The 18,896-nt window shown below is 34.0% G+C and overlaps 1 protein-coding gene across 6 annotated transcripts; it reads right to left on the reverse strand.

Moving 5' to 3' along the window:
* Positions 1-170: 170 nt before the first annotated feature.
* On the reverse strand, positions 171-18,310 carry LOC107612541 (callose synthase 1). Of its 6 annotated transcripts, none has more exons than XM_088497521.1 (44): positions 18,223-18,310; positions 17,718-17,787; positions 17,126-17,342; positions 16,358-16,458; positions 15,972-16,090; positions 15,733-15,826; positions 15,472-15,582; positions 14,979-15,101; positions 14,811-14,903; positions 14,626-14,717; positions 14,011-14,137; positions 12,763-12,900; positions 12,517-12,593; positions 12,336-12,435; positions 11,944-12,066; positions 11,734-11,851; positions 10,605-10,939; positions 10,386-10,438; positions 10,233-10,293; positions 9,651-9,732; positions 9,521-9,570; positions 9,348-9,434; positions 8,475-8,612; positions 8,034-8,128; positions 7,799-7,883; positions 7,547-7,707; positions 7,331-7,454; positions 7,154-7,251; positions 6,946-7,075; positions 6,653-6,804; positions 5,983-6,092; positions 5,320-5,439; positions 5,124-5,192; positions 4,842-5,031; positions 4,603-4,759; positions 3,938-4,057; positions 3,742-3,857; positions 3,550-3,633; positions 2,943-3,055; positions 2,627-2,856; positions 1,758-2,555; positions 1,603-1,653; positions 832-1,017; positions 171-672 (listed from the first exon to the last, which is right to left on the reverse strand). In XM_088497521.1, exons 3-44 carry the CDS (start codon positions 17,313-17,315, stop codon positions 424-426), a joined length of 5,850 nt encoding a protein of 1,949 aa, XP_088353647.1. In that variant the 5' UTR covers positions 17,316-17,342; positions 17,718-17,787; positions 18,223-18,310; the 3' UTR covers positions 171-423. The 6 variants fall into 6 exon arrangements, with proteins under 6 accessions (XP_088353647.1, XP_088353650.1, XP_088353646.1 ...); XM_088497524.1 differs by having other exon boundaries at positions 17,126-17,345; positions 18,223-18,308; XM_088497520.1 differs by having other exon boundaries at positions 18,108-18,302.
* Between the last annotated feature and the right edge of the window lie 586 nt (positions 18,311-18,896).

An 18,896-nucleotide genomic window follows, 5' to 3' on the forward strand; every position in this document is an offset into this window, starting at 1 on the left:
TATTTTTTTATTCTTCATTGTATAAAAGGTAAAAATGACATTTTAAACAACGTATTTTATACTTTTACGTCCCGAGGATAGTTAATTGTTGTCAAATTCATTACTCGTTGAAGAGGGTTTTCCGATTTTGCATATATAAATTCAATAACATGTAATACATAATAAAACAGTTTTGGGAATTTGTTGTAACACAACATTTACAAAACTACAAGTGAGGATACAAGTGTACATATGTTCTATTTCTATGAATGCTTATCATTGTAAGACATCTATCTAAATCATATACTTAGCTATTCTCACATTAGAATACTTATCTTTGAAGTCATACCCTACCAATCATATAACAACCATATAACATGTGATTGATTTATGTAAATATTTTTACAATGATATTGATAAAAATTAAACTCTGTACAACTATAATCACTCTTTGTTGTTGGCAGCCCGATCCCTTCTTTGTCTACCAAGAATACGCGAAATCTGTAGACCTCGACTGAAGGCTTGGTTGAAGAGCATTCTTGTTTGAAACTCTGAAACAAATGGGAACCATGCCAAGAAAGCAACTGGTGTGAAGAGAAGCAAACCCATTATTATTTCATATCCACGAGCAAGCGCCCGGACAGAACCCCAAAAAGCAGCATGTTGAATGGCTGGCTTACAAGCTTGTGCTATCTGTGAAAGAGAGAAAAGAAAATGCAATGAGAATGGAAGGACAAGGATAACTAATTAACTATACATGATCAGAACTACATATATCATCAGCAATGAAAATTCAATTTTATAGAGGATTCCACGAAACACAAATGCCACAGAAAGAATGTGAAAACTGACCAGCAGCAATCCCCAGCCTGTTGGCATTACAGCTAGAATGCAGACTACTATGTCCTTGATTGTCATTTTTGCCACTGCTATCAATATTATGAAGGTGGCAAGGAATGTTAAGAAAATGGAGCCCTTAATCAACCGAAACAAAAGCTGGAAGTCTGCGCTGAGGCGGCGCCTGCCAACAGATACACCCTGCAAAAATGGCAGCATCATTGTATAGAACGGTTTAATATGACAGTGAACAGTTTGCAAGAAAAATGCAAAAAGGGATGTAAGAAGCTATAGTGTTTGCTAGATTAGCACTGCTCTACATCTTTAGCTTATACAACATCAAAATTATGTCAACCATTATGCAAGCAGAAACAATCAACAATATGTCTACATGGCCATCACTGAAAAGAGAACTGAGAGAATAACATTATGAGTTGTTACTGTTGTGATGTTCAAAATATTTAACTGAAATAACATAAGAACTCTGTAACTCGACATTTACTTGTGAGGTATTTGAAAATTCTATATCCTGAATTTTGGCTCTGTTTAATTAATTGTTGTGTTCACTACGAATCGGCTAACCCATGTAGTTGATCTTACTTAGTTGGACAAGGCTCAAAAGTTGCTATTTAGTTAGTGATTTTCCATGTAAAATAATGCTTAAAATTCATGAATATGCTTAAAAACAGAATTTCTTTTTCCTCCAATGTGTATTCTGTAGGATTTCCTGAACAAAGGATTATGCCAGTATTTAAGGATATAAAATACAATAATTTAAGCCCTTACCTTCATTAGACCCAAGATTACAAAGATTATCAACCATGACAAACCGTAAACCTGTAAGCCAAAAGTAATTATGATTAAATTGATATCCTAGTTGCAAGAACCATGAGCAGCCAAGTAAGCATTCCTAAAGGGAGCCATTTGCGAAAAGCACTTACCAGAACACTTTGAGTCGTGTTAGTGATTGAGAGGTGATATACAAGCCCGTATTGATATAGGAAAAAGCGAAGAGATAGTATAATCTCGGTAATAATACCACGCATTCCAGAGTGGTGGAGATGCTCATGTTCCTTTTCCCACCAGGATTCCCAACTTTTCTCAGGAGGTACACCAATACCTCCACGGTTGCTTATCCATTTATGCCAATCAGTCCAATCATCAATTATCTTTTGCCACTCAAAGCCTGAGGGGTTGAAAAGGAAGGGAGCAAAAAGCCATGTCGCTACCATGAACCATATGGTTAGGGTAATTAAAACATAGGTCACTGTGCCTCTGTAAGACTTGCCAAATATATGGTACACCACAAGCAGAATCATCAACTCAATCCCTTTAACAAAATGGCTGCGGGAATAGAGTCTATAGTTATCAGCAAACTTAGCATGAAACACCACAAAACCACGACCAGTGCCTCGGTACTGTGCACCTCCATGAAGCAATGTCCTTCCATAATAGTGTGTTTTTGTTCCAAGTGAAAATGTGAAAAATACAGGAGCCAACTGAATTTGCATGAGTACAAATTCACTTAATGCTTGACGAAAGCCCCTCTCCAAACCAATTTCCATCACCATAGGTAAGGCCAACAAAAATCCAATTTGCACAACAGATTGTGAAGTAAGAGCTGCTTGAAGGGCTCTGTTATCTCGAATGATTCTTTTATTGTTCAGCCCTTCTTCAAGTCCACTAAGGGCAAGATAGAGGCGGCCATAAAGGAAAACATAAACGGTGAGGACAGTAACCTATAAAAAGCAAATTTAGTACTTATAAATTGATCATAGTCATAAATTCACAAGGTAGGTTTCAAGTATACCAGGGTACTGAAATAGAAGCCAATAGTGGTGAAATAACAAGATAACATTCGGAAGAAATCAAAGCGGTGCCCAAGCCTATATATGTCCCTACTCATTGTCTGCTCCCCATTCCCATTAGCTATCTTTGCCTCAAACATTGATATCTGGTTGAGACCCACGTCTCTTCCTTTACCAACTTGTATGTACTCATGATGAGTGACGTTGCCTTCACGCAATGTAGAATTGAAACCTGTAGAAGATGGAAAACTTATAATATTAATACTTCTCTGGAAGAAAAAGAAAACACGATACACATGCAGAATTTAAAATACATGCCTGCAAATATATCTTCGCTCAAGTTTATGACCTTGGAGGCCTTGCTTATGCCCCCTCTTGTCAGGTGGAAAAGTCTATCAAATACATCTGGATGGCCATAATGGAACCGTACCCTGGATGAAAGGTTAAAAAAAAATCATTGAAAACTTCAACAAATAGTGGATACACAGTCGAGCTTAACATGAAGACTGAACACCTCAACCTGAATAGTAAACAGCACGTACACCAACCATCCCACAAATAAATAATAAAAATAAAAAAGGATATACCACAATAAAAGAGAACTTCAACTTTTATATTCTGGTCATTTTTCAGTTTATTGTGGTAATGCAGTTATGGGACTGTCTGTTACTGCTAAAAAGTCTTATCTCGGTATTATATGGTTAAATCATTGCACTCTTGAAACTTTTCATTTTTCTGTCACCCTCCTCTTTTTCCGAACTCATTCACTCCCCCCTCACCCTCAACATGTTGCAACTATTTATCTGGAACTAACTAGGTTGTTTAAACATATGTCAAAGTTCTCCTTGCCAATGCTCACTGGCTTTCGCTCATGCTATCTTTCCATGGTGAGGAGAAATCTTTTGTGGGGAGGAGGGGGACTTACTTCAGGGGGTTTGCCAGCAATCTTTGCCCAATTGTCACAAAACTATTCTCCTGATTGGACATAAACCAAGCAAGGGATGAAACACTGCAACAAACAAAAGGAAGATAAATGTGAACAGTCTTCATATGTATATTTCAGCTTGTAATGGAAATAATACTAAAAAACCATGCAGAAATTGGTAATAGATCATACCTGCCAGTAAATATATGTTCCCTAAGCCCAAGTATTGTTGGCTGTCTCACACCATGGTTTTTGAGAAATTCTTGCAACAAATTCCTCATTTTGAAAGCTTCTTCCATATAATTATCCTGTAACATGAATAGTTTAGCTATCTAACTATTTTTAAACCTAATTTTCCCGTTTCATTCACATATAAATAATGTAGGACCTGATTCATGTCTATTGTTTGCAAGCCTTCCCCACGTGTGAAAATGATGGCATGGTTCTGATTCTCTGGTTTCCCCTCACCCAATATAGCAGGTCCTGGAAGCTTTATTTTGTAGATTACCTACAAAAGACAAGTAAAATGTTGGAATCGTTATAACTGCATAGAATATATCATTGACCCTTGATATTTCTAATTTAATAACATTAGTGACCAGGAAAAACCTATACATATAGAACTTATTTGACAATTTTCATTAGAAAATAGTCTGGAAACTAGAACAAATACCAGTTCCTCCTCCAAGGCTCCAAGAAAGATACCTTAGGAAGTGCCTGATGCTTTTTTATTAGAAATTGTGGTGACTCATGTATGCATGAATTTATTATGGTTTCATATTTAATATTGATCTTTCCGAAGTAGGATTTACAGCAACATAAGCAGTTTCATCATTTGCAAAAGTGGGGTTCAGTTATCATAATTTCAAGAAGAGTAATCATATAACATCCTAAGACTATTCCGAAGCATCCTTCTAAATCCTAAATAAAGTAAAAAGAAAATACATTCAGTGTCTTGAAATCTTGAAAAACAATCAATTATTTCCTAGTGGTTAGAATGATCTATTAAAAGAATAAGTCATTTCTCTTTAAGGAATTGTCTAAGAACAATACCTGATCTAAACTTTGAACTGTTTCAGACGAACCAATTGACTTTGCTGGTAAAGCAGCTTTCACAAGAGCTGAATAATAAACCTTTTCATTCTTTTTGGTTTTATCTTTGCTAGGCTCTTCAACCTCATCAACATAAGCAATTCTAAGAGATGGGTACCTACAATAACAAAGTAGCAATTGTAACAGGACAGTGCTAGCTCAAGCTATAACAAGGCAGGAGCTCGGTTTGAGTTACAAACTTGGTCATGAGCTTTAAAATTTCTTTTGCCCTAGGATCACCAGATCGCTTGTGAATACCATATTGTTGACATGAAACCACATATGCGAACTTCATGTCAGCTAATGATTGACATTGAGTCCACAACGATCGCTCAGTGTGTGGATTTTCCTTACTCTCTAGTTCAGCTGCCTTGTAACCTTTCATGAGATCTGTTAAACGATTGAATGGTGATTTAGGCCATGCTTTATAATAGATAAGCTAGTGATACACTAATATAAACATTGAGTTTATCTCCACTTACCGTCATCTTTTGCCATATCAAGAAAAGCCTGTAGCTCCAAAGCTTGTCGGATATACATCATCCCTCGGACTTCATTCATTGATAGTGAAAAAGTGAAATTGAAGGATATTCAAAATTGTATAATGCCAAAAAGAGTATCAAATTGCATATTTATACACAAATAAACATTGGTGGTGGGAGAGAAAGCATTTTTTACCAGTTTTGGTCAATGTTTGGCCTCTATATGATGCCCATAAACGGAGTTCTTCTTCTAACTCTCCTCTGACTTGTTCTTCACTCTTACATTCAACTCGTTCAAGAAAGTTTTTCCATTCATCTGAAGTGAAGAATGATCACAATCAGAAGTATATTATGGCATTGTACAAGGTAATGGCAAGGATGGACAGCTGTTTTCAGCAATGAGGTACAACGCTACTTTAAATTTATGTCTTTTACATTTACTATCAACAAAGAAATATATGGTCATTTTTTTCTTCCATTTTGTTCCAAACTCTGATCCATCATGATGATGGATGAACGAGATTTTATCACTGAGCAGTGCACATACAGTGATTAGAGAGTGAACCAAAGGTGCCTGGAACCTACTCTGATCAAAACTTAAAAATGAAAGAAAATAGATTGTGATTCAAATTCACTTAATTGCATTCAACAATCAACATAAAGGGAATATATGCACAAAACGTATTATCTGCACCTTTAACTTTTTCACCCAGTAACAAGACTAGCATAAGTGTCCTAAGCTATTTCATAAACCACTATCTTAGATATATGAACTAACTAATTAAAATTGTTCAATCCAAACAATAATGACTAAAGTGTTTAGATCAAGAAATTCATTTGATAAAGATAACTGGAAAACCTGGAAATATCTTTTGCAAGTAAAATAGGATAGACACTCCATCTTCATTTGGCTCTTCTAGCTCGTCTATGGAAAAAAGAACAGCTTCATCATAGTATGGTGTCAAGACACTACAAAATCAAGAAATAGAGTCATCAATAAGTTATAATAGATATTGTATCCAATACTGTTATGCCATCCCCCAAATTTATCAATAACATACTTTGATAATCTATGACTAACATATATTATGAAATTAAATGGAGACAATGCCCTTACAAAGAAATTGTGTTAGAAGACACAACATGAAAGAAAAGGAAAACGGTGTACAGCCTCTTGTAATCAATATATACAGTATGCTATTTATTTGTGAGAGTACAAGAAATATTCTCATATATCATGTTCATTTCCATAGCAAAAAGTTACTTCTCCGTAATATAGAACTTACTGATAACTAAAATAACCTAGTTGTTTTTTTATTTGTTTGTCTGTTTGGGTTTTTCTTTCATTTTCTAAGGTACTTAACCATGTCTGTGTTAGGTTAAAAGTTGATCAAAGTTAAAATATTAGGCTGGAGTGAAATGACCCAAATTTGGAGTTCAGAATTACTTTGACACGGATCAAGGAAGTGGAGTATAATTAACTCGATCATAAAAATATCTTATGCAATTTCAACATGAATTGAGCTTACGAGAAGGACAGCATATTCCGAACTTTGGGAGCAGGTGGCATATCCATAAACAATGAATTAGAGAAGAAAGATATACGCCTCCTAGCATCCAGGTTGGATGGTACATCCATAGCAGACTCCTTTACAGTGAGCAATAAATGAAGCCTTTTTATCTATGAAGAACAAAAGAGCACAAACAGATACATCACATCATCATATAGGGGAAATATATCGAGATATTCAGATAAACTAGTGAATTTAAGTGCACATTCTTAATTTTCATAGAAATGACAACCTATAAATGTAACACTTACTTTCTCTTTCCAAGCTTCAGTTTCTGTTTTGACAGGAAAAGCAAGTCTACCAAAAACCTGATATTGTTGATCAAGGGGTGTCATCCTTTCATCCTTTCCAAAAGACCCACCATGGCTTGAATCTAGCAAACTACAAGTGAATGCTAATCAATTCTAATTCTTAATACTAATTGAAATCAAGTGAAACAAAAATTCCCGAATCACTTACCCCTCAACTTCTCCTTCCATTATGTCTCTGGTCACAATCTCTAGCATGTCAAGCAAAAGAATCACAACCTGATCCTTGTCCTCCTGTTTGTTATCTGACTGAAGAAATAAAGCGAAGTTCAGTTAAACTCCACATTCAGTCTAACATAAGACATAGAATTTTATTCATAACAATTACCAATAATTCAATCAGTTTAATAAATCGATCATATAGACTGGGAAGAGCACTCATATTCAGTTCAGTCAGAAGATCTCCATTCTTTATGTGCTCATCAACTATTACAAATATATTATTAATGACCCTGCATTAGTGAAAGCATAATGTAATAAAGTCAGCATATGAAACTATGTCAAGCCTCTCTTCCCATGTAAACTTCAAATACCAGGAACTTACAATTTCTCACGTTCTGCTAAAACCAAGAAGTTAATAATATTCCTAAAAGAAGCATAGCATTCAAGAACAGCAGATTTCATGTACTTGTCCCGAGTCAATCTCTTTTCCAGCTCTTGTCCTTTCCCAAAACTGTCTTTGGCCATCGACACTGCTATTGGGATCTGTTCAATATATATGGACATACATATAGATTTAAGCATGAAATTGATTATTCTAATACAAACACAGAATAATTGACATAAGTAGTTGAACCTTGCTAGCAAGTAAGAAAGGAGGCCACTGGATAAGGTTTAAATCACGGTCAGCCCAATATGGTACGAGCAGGAGGTCCATTTCCCTATATATATATATATATATATATATAACTTTTTTAGAAACAAACATATGGGCTTTAATGAAAACATGAAAATCTGAACTATATATAATAAATATTCACTAAAGACGTGGGATGAAGGAGGTAATAAGCAGTGCTAAATCATCATACTACCTGTTATCAATCAGGTCCTCCTCCCTCAAACTAGTAATAATTTTATTCCATAACTGTGCAAACCTTGCAGCCTCCTTTTCTTTATTGGAAGAGACCTGATTTAGAAAGGAAACAAATACATAATGAGAACATCAGAATCTAAAACAAAAACTCAGTACAAAGGAGAAAATAAGTGTAGTAACATATTCCTCAATGAAACACTCTTAGAAAACCTGTTATTCAACACTCACAAGATATCAACTTTAAAATTTATCGTAAAACAAATCCAAATACACCATATAGCAGAAAACTCCTAATCATCCTACCATTCTTTCTACTCCAATACCTCTATAATGCAACAGGAAGAAAGGTAATTTAGACATACATATAAAACATTCTCTCGCAGCTCAAACAATTTCATAGTAGGGTACCAATTCTTAGAAAGCAGAAAAGTTGAAAAACCTGTTCAAATTTGCGGAAAAAAGTGGCCCATAGACTCTTTCTCTTGGTTTTCTCACTTTTCTCCACAGGAATCAAGCAAGCATTAAAAGCACCCGGAATTGATTCAAAACGAGACCGCAGGAGTTCCAATGTTCGTATCTGAAATTGGAATGAAAAAAATAAGGAAAAAAATAGGTCTGGAAGTCCATAGTTGTGCAGCCAATGTAGCAGAAAAACCTCCATGGTTTCCTTAAACATAGTTTGACGAATCTAGTTTTCATAATTCAGACAGTAGCAAGCACATAAAATGAAGAAAAACATAAGAATCCAATGCATATTTGAACATCAACCCTTGAATCTTTCCTTATAATCAATTATATTTTACAATTTCAACCAAGAAATAATTCCATTGAGTTTGGATTTCCTATCTAACCAGTTGCCATCAAATTTGCAAATTTCCATAGCTATTACCTCCAAATTTATGTTACTTATAAACCATAAAACATTTGGTGTTCATTTTACTATAAGTGAGCAGTCAACCTAGAGTTATCATCAATGAAGAGAAGCTCCAAACAAAAATGTTTTAAAATGTTGTTAGATATGAAAAACCATAATACAAGCACATGTAGTTATTAAAGAATGTAAATAAATATTTCCAAAAAAATATCATATTTCAAGTCTAATTGTGACTTTATATATTTGATTTGATGAGTCACATATAGCTATAAGTTATAAAAATTTGTCTTTTGAAAGCATATATTAGAGACCCAGTGCATAAAATACTCCCATTTAGCGGGGAAATACAACAAAGCCTTATCCCACTAGGTGGAATTCAATTTCATAGCAAGATAACAAATTAAATTTATAGTGAAGTGGATTGCTTAATACACATACCTCTCCAAGACGGCGAAATGCACCATATATGCCTCCTACTATTGTAGAGAAGATAGCATACCAAATCTGTGTATCCATAAAGTAGACCTGCAAAGGGGCACCTAATTGACTAATATACATATCTTTAATACAAAATGGTGAGACATTGAGACATGATATAAAGATGGACTTACAAGAATGATCGGAGACCATATAGCAATCACTACACCAATATTGCTTTTGGCTGCACAAAGTAGAAAATGATTTCAAAATTCCATTATATGAACCAAAACTGTTCATTTTCTTTTATTCCCAGAGTCTTACCATGGGGGAAGAACTCATGCCACTTATAAAGTGATACGTGGGCCTGCATGATGACCTTTGTTGGACCCACAAGAGGCTTAATCTGCAGTTGAAAGCAAGAGTCAGGTTTATAACAAACACCCGAATGCAGGGTTGCTCTCTAGTAAACCTCCTTAGATAACCACAAATTGACATTTGTTCCTGAACTGATTCATTTATGGATGTACACATATGTTAACAGACATAGTATACTATAGACATGCTAAAACCGGTGAAATTAACAGTTAGGAGATGGAACTTGTGAGGGAAAAAGCAAAATAAGGAGGAACGAGAAGAAGAAAACAAAATCAGAAAGGAAATATTTAACACTAAAAGATGTATTTTTCAACAATCACTCTATAAACCTCCTCCATGCAAGAGTACATGGAACTTATTGAAAAGAATGGTAAATAGGATAAGAAAGTAAATATAAAATGATAAAAAAAAATCTATTCTTCAGAAATAATCCTACTCCATTCAGGTAGTGGATTACAGATTTTAAAGCTCTATTCATCATTCTAATTATCAATATAAAAATGCTATACTTCTGGATCAGATCGTTACCTCCATGTAGTAACTAAATGCTAGTTTAGATAGAATAAGGAGAATCCAAAATATAGTGTACCTATAAAATTACAACAATTATACTTTAATTAGTCAGAGAGGTCAAAATGATTGTAAATAATTCAAGACATTAAATTAAGTTCACTGTCTCACTTCATGAGTTGAATTGGTCCCTCTTGCATTCCTCTTCCAACAAATAACCGAGGCTGCCAATTGTTAAGAAGAGGAGTAAGAGATAGAAACACTAACAGGAGATATAACATTGCCACTTGTGAATGGAATTTGTTGAGAATGATACGAAGCTATTATTCATAATAAAGAACATAAACTATATATACATATGCACACAAAATAAAATATATATTGGCTTACCTGGGACCACCACATCATGAGTTTCACAATGCCATTGTTAGACCTCTCCAAATAACGGCGAATGAATGGGAACACGAATAACAGTGCAGAGAGAATATTTGGAGATAAATAAAGGAAGATAGCCAAAATGAACAATGAAGGCGATCCTGAACCATTGCCAAACCAATTCTTGATGGTCTGTGCAAAACCAGATGGATTTTTCCAACTAAAAGCATAAGTGACTGGCAAAACTACTACCCATGCAGCAGCTGAAATAACTTTACATATATATCGCAGCTTGACATGAAGTGACATGACTTTCCTTGCTTTCCAACTCAGGACTACATCAAGAATCGCTGGAAAAGTATAAAAGACATCATAATTATTCAACTTTGATCATTAAATATCCAATAAAAAGAATGACAATTTTAGAAGGCAAGGTAACTTCTTAGATGAGATGTTACATGTTGAAATAAAATCAAAAGCCTAAAGAGATCAAGGGACTTCAATATCTTGTTATAATTCTATTGATGCTACAAGGGACTTTTATTCTTGATTTTTCAAGGTGTACTTGGATTCTTTTCAGTGAGAGACTGTTCTGAGTTAATTAAAATTTTTTTTCTTTTTTCAATATTTTTGCAAAGTGATAGAGATGCATACTCAGTTTGGACCTTCAACTGCATTTTACAGCGTGATGATGCAAAATAATGTTTCAGCATCTTTTAATAAACTTATGGCTCTACATGGCATGAATCATCAATCATCCTGCCCAAACAGTCCCAAACAAATTGAAGTTGCAAAAAAAAGAGCACTCTCACATTCTTGATACAGCTAACACCCTTTTATCAAATGCTAATGTTCCTTTAAATTTTTTAGGTGATGTTGTTATGGCAATCTTTTCGATAAATCACATGCCATCATGTAATAACAGAAAATATTGAAAACTAATGCTAAGAGATTATATCTAGCAGTCCTTGATATTCTAAGATATTATAACTTCGATTTCAATTTTCTAACAGATATGAATTGGGGAAGAGAGGAAAACTCAACTTTGGTTATTTTATTTATTTTAGTTTCTTTTTTATTAACCATTAAAAAAGAAGGGATATGAGAAATCACAAGGAAATAGATAGGTGGTTGGTTTATCTACCTTGAGCAAGTTTCAATATTGCAGCAGTTATAAAGATGCTGAGAATTTTCTTGAAAACTTCACCATCAAATATGGAGCTTAAATCACCCGAGCCATTCCAAGCGATGATTATCATTGCCTTATTCAAAAAGCATATTTAACACATCTCCTTAGATTGAATGGATGCAGAATGGGGTAAATGTTGTAAAGTAAAAGTCAAATGTTTATTACCTGTAAACAGAGTATATAAAAGCTCCACATTCTATCAAAACTTCTAAACACATGCCAATATGAGCGTATTTCAACAAAATTAGTTTTCCCAATCCATCGACCTCTGGCAATATTTCCAGTTTCCTGGTTTCAAAATCAGGAAAAAATAGTTAGGAAAAGAAATGGAAAGAGGTTGCTAACGCGTCTTAGAGGCAACAACTGCAATGATGAACAATGACTATGGTCACATCTAATAAAAAATGAAAGGTGGCAAGAGCTCCAATAATGATAAAGTTCAATACTTATGCAGTCAAGTTCTACAAGTTCTAGTGGAAGACACAAATCTATGACAGGAAATGCAAAAAGATTAACATCACAAGCTTAGAAAGAACAAGTCATATAATATGTTGAACCTCATCTTTGTTAGCTGAGCGTTTCTCAGGGAGTGGAGATACATAGAAGAATTCAGAGTCAATCCGCATTGGCCAGCCTAGCCGGAAACAATCAATTGACCTACAAGTCAGGATGGTGATCACTTCAATCATGAAAATCTTCACAAGCTGAAGGAACATGGGTAAAAAATTAAGTAAATACCAAAAATATTCATTCAAATCATCATAATTTCTCCACTGAGAATGCTTTGCTTTTCCTGTATTACTCCTCAAAGCTTCCTGGAAAAAACAAATGGTTTTTGCCGCCCGGGGGGGGGGGGGGGGGTGAGGGTGATTAAGTTTTTCCATACAAATAATAATAATAATAATAAAAACTACACATAACAGAACGCAACCAAACGTTGAAAGAAAACCAAACAGTTCATCGGCTCGTAAAAATAAAGCACACCTTTGCTATTGTATCATATATTGGTTTTACTACTTTCATCAGAAAAGCCTCATTGTCACCACCATATGCAGGCTTTACAGGCTCACCCGTAAGTTGACTAACACTCCCAGCCAGTATGCCATACAACTCAAATGCCATCTAATTAAATCAAGAAGAAAAAGATTTATAAGTTCTTTTAGTAATTATTTTCACATTCAGATTAAATAACATCAGAAAAGTAGGATTACAACAACAGATATAACAATGAAATTAAGATGTACTAGCAACCCATCAATAATAATATAAACAAATCTTGGACTTTCATTATTCTTTGTCATTCCATTTGTAAAAGTACTGTGAAGGAGATAACTACCTTAAAAGCAAAAACAGGTCATATATGTCTTAGAAAGGATTTTCTTTCTTTTTTATTTTTTTTTATTTTATTTTATTTTATTTTATTTTATTTTTTGATAGGAAAATTGTACTAAGATGGAGAAGAAAGTATAGTAGAAGATGAGACGCCCTCACAAGATACAAAATATGCTGCTAAGACCAGATGGACCATATGCAAAGGTAAATTTAATATTAATTTGAAGAAACTCCAGAGTGAAAGGTCAGAAACCAGCTTAACTTCTCCTCAAATGTTATGTAAGTAATAAGGACTGAACTTGTAACACTAGTCAAAGAAACTATTAACAAATCCACGTCAAGGAGCCAACTACCCTAAATCTTAAAATTATTAGCAGCAGGCGGGTCGGTCGGTGGAAGGAGGAATCAATAGGCAGAGAAGAGAAGAGAAGTTATGTATCACTCTGACAATGAAAAGAACAAATATGATTGGACTGTATCGATGCATCAAAACTAAACTCATATATATGTATGTGTGTGTCTTTGTGTGTGTAATCGTAGTGGATTATTAGCTATTCCATATCTTAAGAGATTCCCTCACACAACAGCACTTTGGACTGAACAATACATAGGTTCATCTATCTTATGAAGAAATTCAACGTATTTATTTTAAAGAATAGGGGCAGTCACTGAACTCTAGTCACTGAAACTCTAAATTACTTGATCCTTAAGATTCTAATAACATATCCTGTTGCATGAACCGTCTCAACTAAAATATTTATTTAGTAGAAGCACAAGAATATATTGTTTACATTTTTAAAGTTTTAATTTTAATTGATATTTTTCTTCTTTTTTTTTTTTTTTGGCTAATGTATAAGCACTTGACCCTAAACGAGAGGCAAAATTTTGATTTACACTTACATGATGATAGATATAACAAAGGCATTCTGGCATAAACCTCAAGTTTGCAGCTTCACCCCATATAAGAAGATATAGACCCATGTACAGTAATTTGCGCTGTTGCACCTCCTGTTGAATAGTTGGTAACCTAATAGCCATAGAAACCAAACTACGTCAAAAGATAGTAAACTACATTATTTTAGGACAGACAATAGTGCATAAATCAGGTGGTTGGAGGAAATGGGTTGGAAAATCAAAGGAGATGAACTAATACAATCTGATATCAAACAAAGGAAAGGATAAAAACCCAAACAGAAACTTCCTCCAAATAATGCATTGAGTAATAAACTCACCTTTTACACAATTATACATAGCCATATGTGTGTAGATACAAAATCCCTAATCTCTCACTGACCAAAAAAAAGTAAATAAAAATTGTGTAGATAACCTTAGGAGATACAGAACTAAGATCACTTTATTTATGGCAACACAAGATGAGTCAAGAGGAGGTTGCCTCAAAAGCCAGTTGACATGTAGCCACTTCATCAAGATGCATTTAAGACCATATGGTTAAACCTGATACTTGACAAAACTTGCATTCGAAGTAATTATTCAACTAAGAGATGCGAGCCTTACCAAAGGCTACTTTTGCGACCCAAATACTTGCACCACTTTTTGTAGTTTCTAAAGAGTTTCTTCATCACTTCTGTTAAGGCGCGATCATCCAACTAAATAGGAAAGTGCAGCAAATGAGTTTTTTGTTTTTTTTCGAAAAAAAAAAAAAAGAAAACTCCAACACATGGAAATATATTAAAATAAACCTTTGGTGGTTGATCAGGTCTTGGAACTTGTCTTATATGTACATTGGCGAGCAAAAGAATCAAGTGTTCCCTTTGATTTTCCACGTTGCCTTTCTGCATTAGGGTACATGATAATCCTTGAATGAAATAAAAATTCAAATGGTTAGGAAAGATCTATTTAATCACTACCTGGAAACCAAACATAAGCTGAAGCCAGTCAAGGATGTCTTGATTTAATTTGTTCTTGTCCCCATGACCCTTTGGCCAAGGCAAACCCCTTATATTACGGAGTGCAGACACAGCTGCTTGAATCTGTTAAAGGAAAAATACATTAAACAATTTAATCAACAATTTGAAAGAAATTCTAATAGCAGTTACTCAGCAGCTACTCGTGTAATGGTATGTTTTTCTGGGTGTGTAAAAGGATGAGAAAACTTTTAACCATCTAATGCTTTGTTATATAATTACTGGGTTTTTTACTCTTAACTTGTTAATGTGCAGGTAATAATACAGTTTATGCCAACAAGTGAAAAAATTGATGATTATAATTTATAAGGCATATTTTTTCTGTTTCCTAGTTCTTCAACAGGAGTTTCCTATTTCTACTTATCCCCATTGAAACCTTCAAAATTATACATTTAAGTCCAAATAAAAAGGAATTAGAACATAAGAAAGAACAAACCTCAGGATATCTCATTATAGCTTCTTTCCCACTTTCAGGATCAAGAGGCAGAATATTATATGGGGCATATAACTGCTTGTTTTCCTCGACCTTAGTATGAGCCTCCAAAATCTACAATACAAAATAAAAAAACAAGAATATAAATCAAGGTAAAATTAAAGTACTAAACAAGGAATATACATGCATTATTTTCTTTATTTGTACATTACATTCAATGACTGAGAGACTGGAATAACACAGAAAGGAGGACAAAGAGTTTACCTCTTCAGCTACATCAACTGCCTCTGTCTGATTAACTGCCTTCAAGACCTCAAATAAAACAGCAGCAGTTTGGTATGCTTTTGTGAGTTGGGCACTGGAGAAGTATATGAAGTTAATGGTTAATTAATTATTTATTTTGGATAAAACGAAGAAATTATATACCGAGAAAAAATTACGAGTATTCACATATGATTGTGTGATAAAGAGACCAAGTCAATGAGAATAGACTGTAAACTGACCGGTCCTTGTCAGCAGCATTCTGTAACGCTTGAATATACTTTTTGTAATAATGCTGATAAAAGTTTTGCATTTCCCGAGCATCACTCTTAACTCTTCCTTGCAATGTTGTGTCATTTTCCTGAAAGAATTGAAAAAATACATATCTTTAGATTTCTAGAGAAATAATTTCAGATCTATGCAACAATGACAACAGAAACATATTTTCTTCGTTTGGCCTTTTGCTGGTTCATTAACATACTTGAATAAGAGATCAATAAAGAGCCTTGCCAATTCTCTTAACTGTCAAATTTAGTGGTTGGCAAAGGAAATGATACTAAAATGGTTTAAAATAGTGAAGAATGAGACCAAACATGGATATTCTTAAATGATCAAATAAGAGGTTTACCCTTTCTAGACGTTGAAGAAGAGCAGTTTTGAACTGTCGAACACCACGGCCGCTAGATGTGGGATCTAATCTATGAGCCTTTTCAAAGGCATAAAATCGACCTAACACCAAAAGGATACAGACATTAGGTGAAGAACATAACATTAAAGTTCAGAAAGAATCTCAATGCTGTGTGACAAATTCAGGAAAATTAAAAGAAAAACTCATGACAGCAGTCTCATACAAATTGTGAGCTACATGAGGAGCAGTTACCAGTTGACCTAACAAAAGCAAAGGTGGAAAGATGAAACTACATAGCAGATAGCTTCACTTGGTAATCTTTTACAAATTAATAATCGTTGAAATTCTTAAAAGCAATGCATTTATTTAAACAATTTAAATAACATCAAGCATTCTTGGAAAGATTGGATCAGGACATACCAAAATGTTTTCCTCCCGAAAACTCTACAAACCAACCACGCTAGAAAAATACACAAAGCCATTCTTAATACAACACTAAGTAACAATTCTGATGAAGTCAAAATTCAAGTGAGCCAACCAATCAAGTAGCCTAAAATCACATTTCCTTCCTATCTCACATATTATCAGTGAAATCTGAATGTTGTCAAGCATTTCTAAAGCAGCTAACTTCTAAAGCATTGGCCTTTTGCTTTCACATTATAACAGAATAAGAATTTATCCAAAATCGAACCAACCAAAAAATGGCACTATGTCAAATAAAGTCCACTCGTAGATATACAAAGAAAACACAATACAAAAGAAACTTACAGAGATAAGCAACCCTTGGGTTGCTAGCCTCTACTTCATTAGCAACACGAAGAATGGGAGCTATCTCAACTAGTGAGGAAGGCACCACTTCACTGTCCAAGATTGGGTCTGCCCCCAAATTCCCAGCAGTCTGAGTCCGCAGTATCCGCCTCTGCGGTGGCGGATCAGACCCCCTTCTGCTGTAAGACATCTTGATGTCTCAATTTATCACTTCTAGCTGCTATCACCATAGACGACAAGCATTAAAATATGAAATTCGCCCTTCACAGTTATGTAGATGAATCAATGTTAAATACAGCTGTGCGAAACACAGACAAATATTTTAATTTTGTTTTTTAGCATCAATCAGAGGTCCAATTTTTTACTTCACTCTCACTCCCTCTGTGATAAGATATTAAGATTTGGTCAACTAGATGGGAAGGAAAATTTGACTTTACTATTCATATGGTCAGTATAAAGGGTAAGTTCACCTTCATAATTAAGCAACGAAAAAATTATATATATATAAAATATATATAATTTCCCCAGACCCCCGATGCTATGATCAGCAAACACAGCTAGAAGAAGAAAAAAATCTGCATATTAAACACACCTAATATAAACCATGTATTATAGAACTCGATCAATCACGGATTTTGGCGTCTATGAATTCTGTTCAGCATCTGCAAGACACAGCAACCACGGAAGAATTTTTTTCGTTCAGTTTCCGAAATCAGCGGAATAAACTATTTAATTAATAATTAAAAATAAAAAATTCTACTTTTGCATGAATCAGCAAGCAAACGGTAGAGACTAAGAATATGAAGATGAAGTTCACCAAAATTGATCCGAAACACGGTATGATAAAATAAAGTTTTGATAAATAAATAAAAAAGAGGGGGGAGGCGGAAAGGCTCTTGAGAAGTGTGAGTGAGTCAAAAAGGATGCTTTTGCAAGAAAGTGGAAAAGAAATACATAAAAGTGAAGTGATGAAGAAGCTTACAAAAGGATATGAAAGAAGAAAGAGAAGTGAGAGAGTAGTAATAGTAGTGTAATAGTAGTAGTAGTAGTAGTAGTAGCAGTTGTTGGGAAACTAAGATGGGATGAATGATTGGTACCTATAATTCACAAATGAGAGAAAGAAAGAGAGTAATGGTAAGTAAGTGAGGGAAGGGAAGCGAAGGGAAGTGTCATGTGCGTGCAACACAGCGAAGACGGGATGATTTTCATTCAAGTCAATGCTTGCATTTTTTAGCGGGTAAAGCCTGTCCAATTAGAAAACGCCGCGTCACTCACTTGAGGGTTCTGCCCCTCTAGTTTCTTCTTCTTACTAATTTTTTTAACGTTTAAATCATTATTTAAAAAATAGACAAAAAATTAGAGAATATATTTAATATTTAATTATTTTTGTTATATTTTTAAATTTATTTGAGACTTATTTATTATTTGTATTTTTTAGAAGTTATTTTTAGAAAAATTACTCTAAAATATTATTATCGAAATTTAATTATTAAAAAAATTTAGTATTAAAATTATTAAAGAGGATTAAATTTTGTAATATGTAAAAAAAGACCAAAACCTTTTTAAGAAGAATTTGGATTCTCTAAATTTTGAATTTTACGAAAAAAAATATAATTTTTTACTATTTATTTTATAAATGGGACTAAGAAAATATGAGAAAGAAATCATTTAAAGATAAAAGATCATACTTTATTCTCTAAAGTGAAAATTTAAAATTTAGAGAATTTAAATTTTTAAAAAAAAATAGGTATATCTTTAAATTTTTTCTTAT

This window comes from Arachis ipaensis, chromosome B8 (genome assembly GCF_059453495.1).
Source record: "Arachis ipaensis isolate K30076 ecotype BB chromosome B8, ASM5945349v1, whole genome shotgun sequence".
Lineage (NCBI taxonomy): Eukaryota > Viridiplantae > Streptophyta > Magnoliopsida > Fabales > Fabaceae > Arachis > Arachis ipaensis.